General features: G+C 40.3%; 2 protein-coding genes across 3 annotated transcripts; one reads left to right on the plus strand and one right to left on the minus strand.

Moving 5' to 3' along the window:
• The first annotated feature begins 1,163 nt into the window (after nucleotides 1-1,163).
• Nucleotides 1,164-11,113, plus strand: fbxo2 (F-box protein 2). Of its 2 annotated transcripts, none has more exons than XM_033626231.2 (6): nucleotides 1,164-1,318; nucleotides 2,443-2,508; nucleotides 8,351-8,477; nucleotides 8,780-8,872; nucleotides 8,957-9,095; nucleotides 10,538-11,113. In XM_033626231.2, exons 2-6 carry the CDS (start codon nucleotides 2,472-2,474, stop codon nucleotides 10,670-10,672), a joined length of 531 nt encoding a protein of 176 aa, XP_033482122.1. In that variant the 5' UTR covers nucleotides 1,164-1,318; nucleotides 2,443-2,471; the 3' UTR covers nucleotides 10,673-11,113. The 2 variants fall into 2 exon arrangements, with proteins under 2 accessions (XP_033482122.1, XP_033482121.1); XM_033626230.2 differs by having other exon boundaries at nucleotides 1,171-1,319; nucleotides 2,450-2,508.
• Nucleotides 11,114-13,148: 2,035 nt separating this feature from the next.
• On the minus strand, nucleotides 13,149-16,506 carry svbp (small vasohibin binding protein). Its single transcript, XM_033625789.2, has 3 exons — nucleotides 16,349-16,506; nucleotides 15,718-15,844; nucleotides 13,149-15,128 (listed from the first exon to the last, which is right to left on the minus strand). Exons 2-3 carry the CDS (start codon nucleotides 15,829-15,831, stop codon nucleotides 15,042-15,044), a joined length of 201 nt encoding a protein of 66 aa, XP_033481680.1. The 5' UTR covers nucleotides 15,832-15,844; nucleotides 16,349-16,506; the 3' UTR covers nucleotides 13,149-15,041.
• Between the last annotated feature and the right edge of the window lie 709 nt (nucleotides 16,507-17,215).

The raw sequence follows: 17,215 nt of genomic DNA on the forward strand, positions 1-17,215 counted from the left end.
AGATTTCCGCACATCTATGCAGTGTTTCACTTTATTTGTTAAGCTTTCAGTCTACTTGACCTTCATCAGAGCATACATAATCAACTTAAAAATATATTCTTATGCTACCAATTGTTGAGTAAGTGTTGAATAACGAGACCTTTGATTGTGGAAGAAAATCTAACTTAATCTAACTTACTTACGTGGTTGAACATTATTTCATTAGAAGTAACTCATAACTCAAAAAGATTGATGCAAACAGTTGCATAAAATTTTTATTAGAGCTCTGATGGGACTCATCCCGAGGACGGCCACTTAACTGTATAAGATCTGACAGGATAAACTTGGATTCTGCGTGGAACAACTTCACCTATATGTCTGATGTGCAGAAAAGCACTTAAGGTCAAAAAGCATTAGATTATGACTGATCCCATGTCTATGTGGGGAGATTATAAAATAATTAATGAAATTACTGTTAATGTACACAAAGCTCCCCTCTTAAGTTCACGCGTATGTGGATCCTTTATGATGGAAACAGGAATAAAGTCAAAGGAAAGATTGTCTCATACAAATAGTTGTGGGGAAACAAACTGGCTGTAAGGATTAGTTTTTGTTCTTGTTTTGCAAAAACCTTAGATATGAAACCAGAGCACATGACCCAATCTTCCCCATTACAGTCTCTGTGTTAACGGCTTTTTCATGGACATTATATTATGTAATAACCATAGACTTGTAAGTGAAAGGCTAACCTCAGCATACATGAAATGTGTTTGGGGATTTTGGAGAGGCCTCTGCCAGCTAAGGTGTCTCTGTCCAAAAGCCTGGTAACCCTGCCAGAGCTATGGTCCTCCTGCATGACCTGGGAAGGTTGGACTAATGTACCTGTCTGATATTGTTTTATGCATTTATTTTATAGGTACAGGCCTCAACTTGCCTCCTGAGACCTTCTTGATTTTCTCTGTGCATTTTACATGTTTTTTCTGTATTGGCGTTCCTTTTGTTAACTTGTGCAACAGACACTCTGCATCTTTAAAGAAGAGCACTAAATTCTGCCACTGATGGTGCTGATGTGTTTGCACTGACATTTGTGCTGAGTGCATGTGTGGTTCTGCTGAGTTCTGCTGGATGGATGCTTGCCCCGACCTGCAGACGGGGTGTTTTGTGTCTCTCCTCCTCCTCCTGTCCCTCCCTCCCCATCTCTCTCACTGCATGTGCGTGTATGTGCTCCATGTCTATAAAAGCCACACAGTCACGAAGGTGCTGTCCTGCAGAGGAGCTCAAGTGTAAGTCAGAGAAAGAGACAAACGAAACAGAAGACTGCATTTGCTTTCCCCTGGCTGTGAGTAACATTTGATTTCTTATATAGACAGTTACAGAAGAGCATAGCATTAGCACATGTACTGTATCTTTTATGCCTGTGACTTTAAGTCTGCAGGAGCAGATGACTCAGCTGTTTGTGTTTGGTGCCTCGGTGAGCCGTGAAATGCAGGACAAATGTGCAACTAAGTAGTGTTTAATGCATGCAAATCTGGTAGACCAAAGCCTTGTCTATTCTCTGCACCTCAGATGAAGACCTCCATGGACATTTATTAAACAAAGAACCAAAACTACTTCTTTGTAAAATAGTTATAGTTTGTGTAATGACTTATTTCAATGTCACAAACTCTAAAGCCCACAAGCATCAGGCACAAGAACACAAAATTGATGAAAACCCCGAAAAATGAATAGTTAGGTGTTTCTGACTGAGTATGTACCACTAAACATGAGGTAATAGTGGTTAGAAAAAGAAATATATATATATATAGAGAGAATATATTTGTCAAGTGCTAAAGTCATTTCTATACTTCTTAGGTAGAATAACTTCAGGTAAATTACATTAAGTCTCAGGACACCCATGAAACTGGCCCAAAACAGACCCTTTAGCCACTGGTTTCCACACCAACATGCTCTCCCAGGTCGTTTTCCTGCTGACTGATGTCTGTTTGATGACTGGTTGATCCTCTATGATACCTCCTATTCAGCATGTAAAGAGGGTGGCTTTTGCTTCATCTGTTGTGCTGTGAGTCAGCAGACAGGGTATTAGTGTTTGGGTTTGGAATCTGTGGAGATGACCCGGCCCTGTTTGGGACTCCAGGTCCACTTTCATATGGGCTGCTTTTAATTTTAACCCTTTCAATCGGGCTAACCCTGTCCATGAGCTTGTGTCCACCGCTGTTTATTTTAAATTCAACTTCAGATCTTTTCAGTCAGTCTAAGCTGTCAGTGGCCTTTATTGTAAGACGATCCTTGTATGTGTGTGTGTGTTTGAGATATAAATATGAGGATATAGCAGCATGAAGAGGATGCAGTTTGGAACAAACCAATAGCTGATTCGAGCGGGTAGATGGGATCCGGCAGCGTGATAGAAACTGCAGCAGAGGCAATTATTGATCTATGTTGCTGTTTCCTGTTTCTCCTGCGCAGGCCCTGCCTTCTCTGTATAAGCTGTAATCATGGCCAAAAACCTGCTGAAGAATCCCAATGGGGAAGGTAAGAGGTCATTTTCTTCATAGAGGATCTGCAACCATGTAACTAGATCTACTCTGGGGCTTACCACCCCAGGTGAGATTGTCTCATCAGCTGCATGGAAGACTAGGCCTGGGTATCATTTAAAAAATTATAATACCAGTACCCTTAAAGTGATACCGATACCAATAGAGTACTTCATTTGATACCCATGATGTAAATAAAGTTGCGTGTAGTTAAGCCATACTTCTGAATGTTTTGGTGGCATCTTGGTACGCTGAACTGCCAACTCTGTCAAATACATCGCACTCAACTTCACCACACCACAGATGGGATGTATGGCTTGTACTGCTGTTGTGGAAGTGTGAGCTTCACTCCAGGGACAGTTGTGACAGCCTGGCTGCACACACAGTGACAGGGCTAACTGTTAGCACCACACTGCTAACATTACCTTACAGTTATCAATGGGTGTCAAGCCATTTTGTGTCAGTGGGAATGTCTTGGGACTGTTTAAGGGCTCAGTGATTGATGCTAGCCATTGCTGCTGTGTTAGCTTGTGCTAACTGGAAAACGTTATGCTGACCGTTACCTGGAAGGAGAATGGCAACAGACATTTTGCTTGTTTGGCAAGGATTCGGGTCTGCGATCAGACCCCGGATGCAAAAAGGATGATTTCATTTCATGTATTTTATTTATATGGACAATTCACATTAATCAACATGTCTGTAAATGTGGCAGTGTTAGCCAGCTGGCTAATTTTCAACTGCAGTCCCTTGGCAAGGTGTTTTGAAACCAATAAAAGGATAAAATTCCCAGGACAATTCACAGATGGAATGCAGGTATCATCTGACTGGAGACATTTCGATACTACTTGGTACTGGTATTATTAAAGTCAATACCTTAAAATTACCCAATACCTAGTCCTATGGGAGACAGTCCCTGATGTTTTCCATATCCATGTAAATTTTCTAGTGAGGTGTCTGCCTTCTTTACCTCATCATGGTGCCCAGTGAGGCCGGTAACTGTCCATTGGTCCGACATCCCATTGTTCCGACCATATTAAACCCATTGTTCCAAATCATCATGATGCCCTGTGGTTAAGGTCTGGTTAGGTTTAGGCACAAAAACCACTTGGTTAGGGTTAGGAAAAGATCATGATGTGGGATAAAATGAAAAAGAAAGTGACAAACACATAAGCTGTGAACCTGCTTCGCCTCAAGCCTTTCCCAGCTGACCCAGAGCCGGTTGCGGCGCACCATCAAGGTAGAAATACGGCCACTGGGAGCCGTTCAGCACTGCGGACCATCGGACTAATGGGATGTTGGACCAATGACATGGACCTAATGAGGCCAGAAGACACCCACTGGTAGGCTACTTGACAATTGGTCAGGTTGTGTTCAAAATCGAATTCTAATGTACTGCGTACTAAATTGATGATTAAGTATGGCATTACCAGCAGACTGTTCACACTGAAGTTGACTCAAGCAATCACCTTCTCTGCATCACCTGACTGTATTGAAGACTAGTCTGTGCTTTCACTGAATGAAAGTTGTTTATTACAAATGTAAATCAACATTAGCTTTTCCACTCAATTTCATATTTTCAGTATCATTTTGAGACAAATTAAATTTTTAAATATTTTAGTTGAATATTTTTTTTACAGTATATACTGTAGTGTATATGAGATCCCATGTTTTCCCACTTGACTGTACGGTAACATCACTAGCCATCATTCTTAATTATTTTATCAGTTCATTAGCTAAACCATCCATCATGCAGTCCACCATTGGACTGTCTGAAGTAGAGCAATGCGTTTATTAAAACTGATAAGCTCACATCTTATACTTATAAATTCTTGCTAATCTAGTATACATCTGGGCATTTTTTGTGCACTCAAAATCCACACTACATACTCATCTTTAGGTCATACTTAGTATGAATACTGTCTTAGTAGATTTTGAACACAGCCTGAATTTGATTGAAAAGATCTGAGGGTCAGTAGCTTTAAAACTGCAGCGTCTGTGCCAAAAGGGTAACTATTTTTATTTGCTTAGCAAATAAATATATTTAAAAGTGACCTAACATTCATCTGCTAATCTGAGCACATGAGTCGGCTACAAACAAACAAACTGCATCCAAGACTGTCAGACTGGAAATAGCTTAGCCACCGTCTAAATATCACTCACTGTTTACTGTTTTGATTGATTGTACTTTACTGTATTAACCACACTGCTGCATATGGAGCTAAATGTGTGCTCATTTTTAGGGGAATAGTTCAACATTTTGTGAACTGTGCTTATTTTTTTTTTCTTGCCAAGACTTAGTACAGCAGATTAATACCATGTGGTAAATATGTGTGGTAAATACGAGGCTATGGCTAGGAGGCAGTTAGCTTAGCTTAGTGCAAAAACGGGAAACAGTCCAAAGGTAACAATATCTGCCCACCAGCACCTGTTACACAAATGAATAGGGTGCCAGGTTGCCTCCTGATCATTGCGAAATTCACAATAAAAATAAATTGATTCACTCTGTTTTTTTTTGTACATCTGTTTTTGTAAATGTAATGATAATAAGTTGCCAGAGTACATTTAAAAGCATCAAAACAGTTGAGCCCTGAATGTCCTCAAGTCTAACTTTTACATTTGGAGAAAAATGGGACTGCATTAGTTCTGATCCTGAGCCTGTTTTGTTCCTGGTCAGACCAAGGGCGGAAATTCCATTTCATTGTTGGTGGGACGATAAACAGAAATATTTCTCAAGAGCAATTTTTGGGGGGGACCAACAAAGTTGCAGTCAAATTTACTGTTGTAGCACATATAAATGGAACATGTATGGTAAAATGCATTGAAAGTAATATCAATGTTAAGAATAGCATCCCTTATCAATACAGTCACCCCTATATAAAGGTTTTTAATATGTTCAACCTCCATTACCAAGAATAACTAGTAAGTGGCAATGTACATCAAATATGGGTGTCGTTTTTCCTATTACAAAGACTGAAAATCATGATGAAGATAGTTTCAGTTTGAATTCATCTTGTCATCATGTATTTCTGTGGTCATTTGATAAGTGTCTCTCATTTTGTCTCTGCTACAATGCTTCACAAGAATATAAATCTCTAAATAAATGCACGTTTATAGGCAGAATAAATCCTTCAATGAACAACCCCACAAAATCAAATAAAAATACTTTACACAAAACGTGTTTATTGTGGCTTCTTGCAAAACAAGTTGAGAAATTATGCCTCTGAATGTAGGACAACTTAAATATGCACAGCACTATGTACATTGAAATGGTAAGTTGTAAGTGTATACAAAAGATTAAATAAATATAAACTATACTGTATTGTGCAATATAACTTTTGTTATAGCTATGTACTCCACTTAAACTAAAGCACAACGTCTAGCACACTACAACTTTTCTTTGTATCATAGAAGAAGACCTGCATTATTCAGCTAACAGGCCTAAACAAATGAACCAAAAATATTTCCTTGGCTTTCGCTGGATCTGACAAAATCCTGGCAGATGTTTTTCATGTCCAGCTTGTCCAGTATCTCTTTATGTACTGTACATTACAGACCGTAATATTGTTCAGTATGACTTGGACCATGCTAGCCTTTAGCCAAGTCTTTAATCTGCGCAGTGCACTAAAACTCCTCTCATCCTCACATGAAGACACTAAGTGCGTTTCCATTAACCCTAGAAATGTGCAAAACCTAAATATCGCAATAAAACATTTCGAAAAAACTCTCATATATCGAGAAAAAGTTTTTACGCTCTCATGAGGTGGTTTTTCAGACGTGTCGATATAGAAGTATATCGCAAAAGTTTAATGGAAACACTTTTTTCACAAATATACGTCACCGGACATTCAAGTCCTCTAATTCCTCGTTCGCGATCCTCTCCCAGAAATCCTTTATCCGTGGTTGCTACCACACATAAGGACTTTGCCTTTGGAATACCACTCACTCTCTTCGTCTTCGGTTGTAGACTACTGCAACAGCAGCAGTGGCAACCGAGATGATTGTTCCAGCTCGCAAGAGATTTGGAATGTCCATCTTACTTCCGCAAACAAAGTGGAGTCTCGCTGGACAAGATTTTACGAGAATTACGGCTCATATGCAAAACACCTTTTAATGGAAACACCTGCAAGTAACTAAACTTTAGAAATATCGCATTTGTTTTGCGCAAAACTGTAATGGAAACACAACTATTGACACCACCAACAGAAGTCTGATGAGAACCTCAAACAGCCCATGCACCTCAACTGGCAGTCCTCTTAAAATCTCTGCTGCCTCTTCAATGCTGCTACAGGGGTATTTTTTGCTAGAGGGGTAACTGCATAGAAAGAGAATTGCTGTTCAGCTCAGGGTACTGATTTAGAGAATTGTCTAACTCCCTAGTAAGGAGTGCACCATCTTTAGGCTCTTAAAATGGTCACCAAACTGAACCTGCACAGTGTCCAGTACTTTAAAGAACTCTGCCCTGTACTGATCCACTGCTTTGCCAGCAAGGCCTCTTCCATGTGTCATTTCAATAGAGTCAATGCAATCTATAGTCAACCAATGCTGCAGCCTGCATACCAGACACAGTCTGAGTTTTCTTCTGCAGAGAAATGTTAAGGCATTCAAGCTCTCCAACAACAACTGAGCAAGGTTTTCAAGCATGCTCTGAAATTTTCTTGACTGGCTGAACTGGATGCCTAACTGTTTGACCCAAGAAAGGTAGTCCCAAATCAGTGGGGAGGCCGAGCAGCCAGCCTGTGTAATAAGATTAACACAGTGTGCACCACAGTGCACACAGAGGGCTAGTGGCTGCTGCTTCCTCAGTATTGCCTGTGCACCTGTGTATTTTCCTGCAATGTTTGATGCACCATCATAAGTCTGCCCACGAAAGCCAGACATGGGCAGATTGAGCCTCAACAAAACATCAGCTACCATCATTGCAATGGCTTGCCCTGTTGTTTCAGACACTCTGTAAAGCCCACCAAACTCCTCATGTGGGACAAGGTCATGGTCCACACAACGCAGACAGACACTTTCTTGTTGAGCACCAGAATCATCCTGAGTACCATCCACAAGGACTGAAAACTGAACAATGGGACAAGACCTAATTTCATTTGCAATGCCTCGAATTATTTTATTGGCTATGATGTTCAGAATTTCATTCTGTGCTTTGGGGCTTGTGCACATTATAGTGTGCTCTGTTAACCACTTTAGTAAAATGGGATCATCCTCTTCTGCGTGTCAGAAGTTGATACAGATTACCACTTTCATCAGTGTGGCCTCTCAAGGCTTGTCCCTGTTTTGCCACGTCATACAGAACAAACAATTTTCTGTAAGCAGTGTCTTGCTACCTCCTGCTGTTTACCCCATGTGCTGGAGCACTGGACACTGACTGGATTCAGGTGATGTGCACTCACAGTCACATAGTGACAGCGGACTTGTGAGTTTTGGTGCGCTGTGAATTTCTAAATGGCTTTTTTCCAGTTTCTGAAGCTAGAACTAATGAGAGCAGCATCTGCCTTCTGTCCAAAAGAGGACTGGCTTGAAACGAGACTCCTTTTAATGATGGACTGTATAGCCATGGGAAATTGTGAAACCATTTCTCTTGGAATGACAATGACTTGCCACTAGCAAGAGTTTGTGTTTCTATACAATGGGGATGTGGTTGGTATGGCTTTGAACAGTCACTGAGATCTGACGCTCACAGAGACTTGATTTTTTTTTAAGTGTTTGCTGTAATGTCATTTTGTTTAATCAAGTCATTTATTTAAACCTGCTTTTGGATTTGAACTTGATCGTGGACATGCTAGAAAATACACAATACTGCTATAGTAGCCTAAAACTGCTAATTTCCCTCCCAGAGCAGCTGGAATTCTGGGAGCTGACGGAGAATGGAGGGAGTCAGTGGAAGGTGGAGGACATGCCAGGAGACTGTGGCTACGAGTTCTGCAACGATGGAGTGACAAAATACTTTGCAACCTCCTTTGAGTGAGTGTTTGTTGCAGTCCTCATGTTGAGGTACTAAGAAATCAACACGCCGCTCAACACAGCTCCAATTTCCAGAGAGAGTACCCATCAAATACATGGAAATACATGATTTCTGTAACCATATATGTATATGTATATGTGTATATATATATATATATATATATATATATATATATATATATATATATATATATATATATATATATATATATATATGATTTGCTATATGAATATGAATTCAATTATTTGTCATCCATCCCATGAAAAATCCTCCTGCTCTCTAAAAAAAACGTGCGTCCTAGGCTGTGTCTGAAGAGGCAGGTGATCGACTTGATAGCGGAGGATTTCTCCAGTGAACAGTTGGACGCTCAGCCACCAGTCACAGTGGAGGACTGGTAAGTCAGTGGTGGGCAAACATGCATGCATTCACCTTGTGTCAGTAGCTGTTGTCTCTGATTAACGGATGGCTCATCCTGCAGGTACTGCGGGAGGTCGGATTGTGGCTGCACCTACCAAATGAACGTGTGTCTGCTGGATGAGAATCAAGAGGTCATACAGGAGTTCAAACCTGAGCCAGTGACTCTCGTCCCAGAGTGTGACGACTGTTCGTGGAAGCAGGTGCGCAGAGAGGGGAACGCTCTGTACATTCAGTGGCTGGAATACAGGGACATGCATGAAGAGCACAGTGATTCTATATCAAACAGACTAAAGTCATGATAGGAAAACACTATCAGTGGTAATGTCCGTCTTAATTCTGTGACTCCACTTGTGGTCACACCTATGCTCTCAGGTATAAAGACTGAAGGGGGCTGCGTTGGTGTTGATGTGTTTTTTAAGGTACTGATGAGACAACAAAATGCAATCTAGGAAGTCTACAGATTCATGTGTTAAGAGGCTTACTAGATCTTAAAATACTGCACAACTGTAGATACTGTATGGTCACATCCTAACTAAAATAATGTTAGCAGAACGCTAGCTAACTGGCTGGCTAGCACATAGCTACATCAAAGCCCAATGTCAGACCACCAACATTGGCCAGGTTTGCTTCCTCCTTATTTCTGTGGTAATGTCAGAGATGTGGGAAAGGACAGATAAATTGGTTGCTGACACAAATTATCATCAGCCAGAAAAGTTCAAAGCTAATGCTCCTTTGTTTATATTATCTCTCTCTATCCCCCAAAAGTAACTAAGGTAATTTTCTTTAAGAGAGATGTGCAGCACCATGGTCTGTAGTCAGTAATACAGTTAATACATAGAGTACTTTACAGGGGATACATACCCAGCAGTGCAGGAGTGATGTTGACTGATAGTCTTCTCATCTTTGGTCTTTACTTCACCCTTTATCGTTGAGACCAGAAGCCTCAATTCACGCTGTTTGCCTTGTTTATAAAAGATTACATTGTAAATATATCCTTCCTTTGAAGTGCATCATTTGTCACTGTCTGCCTCTTTAAACTATATTGCCTGATGCCCAGAAACTATCTAAGAAAAACTGCAGCATTCGGCTAAACGAAACTGGCATCGCCACGTGTCTCTTAGCTTTTCTGACCTAGCAACAGTAACTAAGGGGCGGGACTTAGAATCAGTCAATTTCAGGTGATGTCGCTTTGCATGGCGGCAATAATTGAACCAGGTTCAATTATTTTGGCAGACGACCCTGCATTGGCATGTTGCCGGACTGGCTCTATTGAATTTAGAGAGAAGACTAAAATTGGTCATAATGCAGCTTAATGTTAGAGAAACACTGTGGTTTGGAATTAAAATGATGACTGTATTGAGGTTAGGGAACATTTGTTGCCTTCATTGTTTTTGCAGTGTTGACTACTGGTTGGAAAGAAGAACCAAACAGCACTTTATGTGTTAACTGTAATGTTGCGTCAACCTTATACCTATTTTAGACTTTGTCATGCTATAAAAACGTCACCTTACCTGCTCCTTTGCTCTTGTCCTAATTACCATGGCCATGACAGGGCACCTTCACTTTAACATAAACTTGTTGTTTTGGGACACTTACTGAATCGACAGTCACAGTGTTTTTTTTCTCTCTGCTTAAACTCCAGATCACCCATACATTTTCTGACTACGGACCTGGAATGCGTTTCATCTCCTTTGAACATGGAGGACAAGACACCAAGTTCTGGGACGGTTGGTTTGGAGTCCGGGTCACTGGGAGCTCTGTTACTGTTGAGGTCTGAACAAGAGGAAAAAGAAAGAAAGGAGAAGGGAGCCAAGTAGTTAGGGACACACTGAGAGATAAAGGAGGAAGATGAGGACAGAGAACTAGAGTAATGTAAGGACTCCAGCTTGGAGTGTAGGTTTCCAGGTTTTAAGAGGACCATCTTTGCCTTATGCACCTAGCTTACCCCTCTGTATATTACGCATAGTGCTGTTCATGCTGTGAAAAGACACTGCTGTTACGAAGGCTGAACTTACAAATCTGCAAAAAAAACCACCGTCATGGTACCACAGCAGCTTTACTAACTTTAAATACTAAAATTACTGCTTTCAATACAGTCAGTGATATGATGTGTTACTGTCTCTGGACTGTGTTTGGTGGATGGAGTTGTTGTAAGCAGTCAAGTGGTTTAACATTGAAATTGGAATTAAAATGATGAACTACATGGTGAACTACATAATTGCCTGTTTTGTGGAGTTGAACTTTCCTTTCAAGATCTAATCAGCTGAATGTGGTCATCCTTTATCCTTCAATTGTTACCGTCAATGTAGAATTCAAAGGTGTGTGCCTGTGGTTTGTCCTTATTTACAAGAAACAGACTGTAGGTTGTTGGAAATGTTTTTTTCTTGTGAGCAGTGCTGGAACGTTACGAAGTGCATTTAGTCAAGTACTGCACTTAGGTAGAATTTCAAGGTACTTGTAGTTTACTTAAAGGCGCTGTATGTAAGAATGTGGCCAAAACGGTTACTGCACTCAAATTCAAAAATACTGCCGCCCCCCCCTCCCCTACAGATTCGAGGTTGCTGGACAGCGGCGCGCTGGAGACTGATTTGTTTACACACGGGCGGCTGCCGTGGCAGGGCCGCGTCGCCGCGTCCTTGATCTTCGGTTTTCCAGCGAACCATTCGAGCAAGTCCGGCTTCTCTGCTGCTAACGCTGCTGCTGGGATACAGCTGAGGAGGAGCCGGCTGCTAATACTATGTACCGGGACACTGCTAATGCTGCTTGCCGTGCTGCTGTAGCTCAGTCGTAACTGTAACTCATGTTGAGACTCTACTGACTGCGTGACTGGTAGACAGCAGTGGGTGGCGCAGCAGGCCAAAACACAAATTCAAAACATAAACATGATTTGCAGACTGTAAAAATGTTATAATATTCTGGCTGTACTATTGTTGTCGGTGAGATCAGTATGTTATATGAACATTATTCCTTAGTCTCTGTGACATATTAGGAGGATTTTACGACTATTTGCTTTAGATTTCTTACATATAGCTCCTTTAAGTATTCTCATTTTATGCTACTTAATATTTCACTTTACTACATTTCAGAGGAAAGACTGTTCAAGTACCTCAAAACTGTACTGAAGTACAGTGCATGAGTAAATTGTGATGACCCCTATGTTATTATCTTGTGGCTGTGTAATTCACCTGTCTGTGCTACATTAAAACCACTGGTGGGTGAAGTGAATAACATTGATCATCTTGTTATAGTGCAAAAATCCATTGGGAAGCCTTGGGTCCTGGCATTCATGTAAATGCTACCTGATGTGCTCCACCCACCCAAACACTGTTGCAGACCAAGTAAACCCCCTTATGGCAATGGCACTTGTCGATGGCAGTAGTCTGCAGTCTTTCTCTTTGGCTGGTTCTCCACTTTCCTGCTGCATCTCTGCTCCTCTCCCGTCTGGTTTGGTTATGTTCCTTTTTGTCAACAGTCCTTTTTGTTGCTTTTTTGCACCTTCTTCCACTAATGCACATTATGCACTACTGACCTTACTGATGTTCACACTCCATACTTTAATTATTTAAGTTAACCTTTTAATTTGGTTTAATCTGTGTAAATAAAAATCACTTGTTAAAACTTGTTAATGGTGTGTCTCCCTTTTGTTGTGACCACTTGAGCCAGGTCATAACAAATGGGGACTCATCCAGGGTCAAGTAATCAACACTTAATAACTCAGATAGATGATTAAAAAAAATGTGGCCATTGCTGAATTCAACAGTATCAACTGTCTAGTGTCAACTGTATGGGCATACTACTGGGTCTAGACCACAAACATCACGTCAGCAGTATGTGATGACAACATTCATGCAACACTGCAGCGACTGTCACCTGTGGCAGTAAATGTAGAGTGCAGGTTACAATGTGCCCATGAATAAACAATGCAGCCCCTCAAAGACCCAATAAGTTCCTGTGTCTTGTTTCTTGGCTGCTGGGCAAAGGAGAAGGCAGAATCTGTGAGATTACAAAATTCCTATTTAAAAGGGCTATAATATCCTGTATCAACTTTTAAATGGTAATTTTCAGTAAAGGCTAAGTATGAATTTAGTAAAAAAAAAAAAATTAAACCTGCAGGTTGCTCTTTAAGCCACATTTAAAGAACAAGGGCCAGGAAATACAAGGAAGATAAGATTAGACATGTAGCCATAACCGTTGTCCTCTGTTTTACTTTAGTATACGGATAACATGCAAAGAACTATTGATAAACACACACATTTTAAAAAACAACTAATTTTTATTTTCATTAAACCAAACTTATATAACTCAAGTGAAAGTTGACATACTGTTCTTAACAATAAAAATATTTTGCAGTCAACGCCATAAATAGAAGTTGTTTAGATTGCAAAACTTGTGAATGCGACACTATTGGCACTGCATACAATGTCATTCACAAGACAGTGTTCAAGGTGAGCACCATTAACACTGGCATATTAAAGCTGGGGCAGGCAGTTTTCTGGAGAAAGCAAAACAAACACAAAGCAGAATTTGGAAATAGACCCTCCTCATGCAGCTTTCCCCTCTCTGTCCTAAACCCTTCCCATCAGACAAGCACAGACATGTGCAGCCACAACATACAGTAACCCCAAAATCAAAAAGTACATATTTTTCCTGTACTTTACTATTTATCAATCTAGATTGTTCTGTTGTGAGTTGCAGAGTGTTGGAGACATCAGCGGTAGAGCTGTCTGCCTTCCCTGCAATTAATGGAACTAGGTGGCACTCGGCGTGTGGTGCTCAAAGCGCCAAAAACTACATTTAAAAAAACTCAACAGCAATGTCTCTTTCCAGAAACCATAACCTGGTTACTCAAGATAATCCACAGACCTTGTTGTGAGCAGTTTCATGTAGGAACTATTTTCTTTCTACTGAACTACACCTGCCAACTGTATCGCTGCGCAGAAGGAAGTGTGCATCTACTGCTGTAGATGCACACTTCCTTCTGCACAGTGATATGGTTCCAGGCTAGATTTTCCAAAGCCTAAAAAACAGAGCCAGGATAAGGTGCAGAAGTCTAATTTTGATTATCCACTTGAATTAAAATATGCTGGAAAGTAATTATTGCATTTTTGCCCATTGACGCCATAATAAAACTGCCTACCCCAGCTTTAAGGGCACCGCCTGTTTTAAAGCTACATTAATATATGTTTATGAGTCACTGATGTTCTGACATTGTTTCTATGAATTGCAGTCTTTCAACAGTCGCTAAAATTACTAGTACTTTTTCGGTTCAGTCAATATTTTCCTTCATCATGGCAAATGTGAGACAGTGCAGCATTTCATTAGATCATAGAGCCAAAAACAATGTGATATCCAGCTGTAGTGCTGTTAGCAAGCAAATCGCAAATTGCAGCCTGAGTTACAAAGAAAACAGAATAAAAACTTTTCAGTCATCATTCATCAATTAAAAACTTCATTGTCTTCACATGAATGGATGTTTTGTACATGGGAGTGCAAAACACATTGGATGGTTCTCTGAGAAAAACTGTTCCTCAAAGATGCTTACATTACACTTCTGACTTGAGAAAACTACTAGTGAGAGGTGATAAGCTCCGAAGCCCGTTTTCAAAAGTGCTTTTAACTGGAAGGGATCTGACCACCTGAGAAAATTGATCACCATTGCCCTTCCAGAGTGATTAACACTGCTGCCACTTGGGTGAGTAAACTTACAGATCATCTGAGTTTGACCTGGTCAACCACAGAAACTCAACACATGTAAATTTCAGTTTGGACAGTATTGAAAAAATGAGAAGGCAAGCTCAGTTTAACCATTACAGAAATGTAACAAATATTATATATACATATATATATATATATATATATATATATATGATATTTAAGCAAAGACCTGATGAAATATGGAACTCTGCTTCCAGTTGTTCTTGTTTGGACTCTTTCACCTTCAATGCTTTCAGTTAACAAAACTACTCTCTGGCATATTCAGGTGAAAGTGTCACAAATTTGAATCAGTAACACATTAGAGCAAAGATCATATTATTGAACATCAGTGTAGGTTTAAGCGTGACTTTGTGTCGGTAGTAGTGTGCGTACATCGTGTTTCTGCAGGGTGACAGGTCCTGGTCCAGATGAAAGAGGCTGGGCTGAACTCATTATTCTCCTTGTGACTGCATCTGTTTGCAAAAGGCCTCAAACTGCTGCTGTTCCAACTCTGTCATCACCTTGTTCAAAGCATAAATCTGTTAATGAAGAGAAGAAAACAGACATTAAGTGAGAAGTAACGTGACATATAAAACATTTGCCACACTACCATAATAAAATCTCTTGGGGAGTAGGATTATATACAGCAGTGATACTAAACTTAGGGCCTGTGGGCTAAATACTGTAGGGTGATTCACAGTGTATCAAAATAGAGCTGGTTAACCCCCCTGGGACGCACGTCCAGGGTAGGGTTGGGTACCGTTCATAATTGAACCGATATGGTACCGGTACCGGTATCTGGAATTCGGTACCGGTACCAAATGGTACCTTATTTCGGTACTTTTTAACCCCATGGGCCCTAGGCCTTTTTGGGGTATTTTTACTGCCTTTACTTTCAAGCTCATATCACAGTCATTAGGGGCAATGTACTCAAATCCTAAGAACGCCCCTATGTACATCTGACCTGTGCGGGGCTGCTATGACTGAGTTTGAAGTTGGAAAAAGACAATTCATTTATTTTATATACTACACTATATACTCCTTTCATTTCGTAAAAGTGGCAAAGCAAGTTGAGTATCTCCGGTGTACAGTATGTGTGCCATGTTTAAAAATGGTGCCGTTAGTCACCTCAGCTCTCTGTCGTTGTTTGAGCTCTTGCTGTGCAGACTTCTGCTTGGCTCTGTCTCCTCTGGTCGGGGTAGAGTTCAGTTTTGGCTTGTCTTTACGGCAGGCAGGCTCCATGGCAACTGTCACCCTGGGAGGTTTAAGGTAAGAATATACGTGACATCTTTCACTTACTGTACAGTTAAAACGTTATCTGTGAAAATACAAACAACCCCAAATAAGACAAGAGATTGTTTCTTGTAAACCCGACATACAAGTCATCCTCCAGACCCTAACATGGGCTGACATAAATTGCTACTTGTGAATTAAACAATTAGTTAAAATGAGCAGTACTGAGTGTAGTTAATATGTTTTGAATACAGGAGCGGATCGTAACAGTTCAGTAGACGTCTTCTATCTTGTTGTACATTGGCCACATGCAGCTTACATCTTTTATTCGGTTGACTGGAGGCTATTTGCTGTACATTAAAGCTAAGGTAACACTAGGTTAAACGTAAGCTAGTTAAGAAACTCGCATAACATTAGCTTTTTGCCCGGTTAGCTCGTGTTAGCTTGTCGTCGTTTAGGCGACTTTTTTTAAAAGCATCAGCCCAATCAGCAATTACATTTTTATTTCAGTTAATGGCGCACTTACCCGTGAAATGTAAAAGGTGGAAAGGAGTAATATAATTTGACTACAGTTAAGTTAGCTAGTCTGTAGCTAGCTACTAGCCGCTCAAAGCAGCTGTTCGCAAGGCGTAACCAATAAACAAATCCGAGTTTAGCAGTGAAGCTTCTGTTCAAAGGTTCCGGCTGTGTGACGTTCCGCTTCTTCTTCTGTCTTTTTTTTTTCTTTGTGTTTAACTAAAACGGCACTGACTGCGCCTTATTACCGCCCTCTAGCGCCTTTGTCTTTGAAATACAATATGAATAAAAAAAGATATATTATTAAGACTATATGTATTTCTCCTCTGATCAGTTTCACAATTTAAACTTCTCCTCCACTCAAGTATTTTTGGTTAGCCTTTACACACTCTTAGAAAATACCCTCGTTTTTTTCTTGTCTGCAGTCTCGTTCTCCAGACCCAGTTAGCAGTATGAAATTTCCATTTTTATTTTATGTATTTATTTTATTTTTATTTTTTTGCATTTACTTTACTGGCTACAACAGCATATGATGAAGTAATGTTTTTTTTAAGCATTCACCATTTTTGCATTAAAATAGCCTAGAAATAACCCCCAAAAGAGCCTGTATATTCCTCATTGTACAAAAAAGATAAAGTGCACTGAGGTGATATGTTTTGCCTCTAAGCTGTCATTTGTCCAGTCGGCGTGTCTGCGTAAGCTCACCTCACCACAGCTTGGGTGTTTGTGCTTTTGCTGTCTGATACATTCAGACTCTGAGCAACATGAGATGAATTTTTAAACAGGCCACAAAGTGATGATAGGTCTCCTGTACATTTTTTAGATCAACTACTGCCTCTGCATACTTTCAGTTACAGAAACTCAAATATTGAGACAT

This window comes from Epinephelus lanceolatus, chromosome 1, assembly GCF_041903045.1.
Source record: "Epinephelus lanceolatus isolate andai-2023 chromosome 1, ASM4190304v1, whole genome shotgun sequence".
NCBI lineage: Eukaryota > Metazoa > Chordata > Actinopteri > Perciformes > Serranidae > Epinephelus > Epinephelus lanceolatus.

Excerpts from the sequence above, each read along its gene's own strand:
- fbxo2 (XM_033626231.2), top strand. The coding sequence starts at position 2,472 with ATGGCCAAAAACCTGCTGAAGAATCCCAATGGGGAAG. Across the intron at positions 8,478-8,779 it reads TACTTTGCAACCTCCTTTGA|GCTGTGTCTGAAGAGGCAGG; the intron begins GTGAGTGTTTGT and ends CGTGCGTCCTAG. Across the intron at positions 9,096-10,537 it reads ACGACTGTTCGTGGAAGCAG|ATCACCCATACATTTTCTGA; the intron begins GTGCGCAGAGAG and ends CTTAAACTCCAG.
- svbp (XM_033625789.2), bottom strand. The coding sequence starts at position 15,831 with ATGGAGCCTGCCTGCCGTAAAGACAAGCCAAAACTGAACTCTACCCCG. Across the intron at positions 15,129-15,717 it reads AACAACGACAGAGAGCTGAG|ATTTATGCTTTGAACAAGGT; the intron begins GTGACTAACGGC and ends CTTCATTAACAG.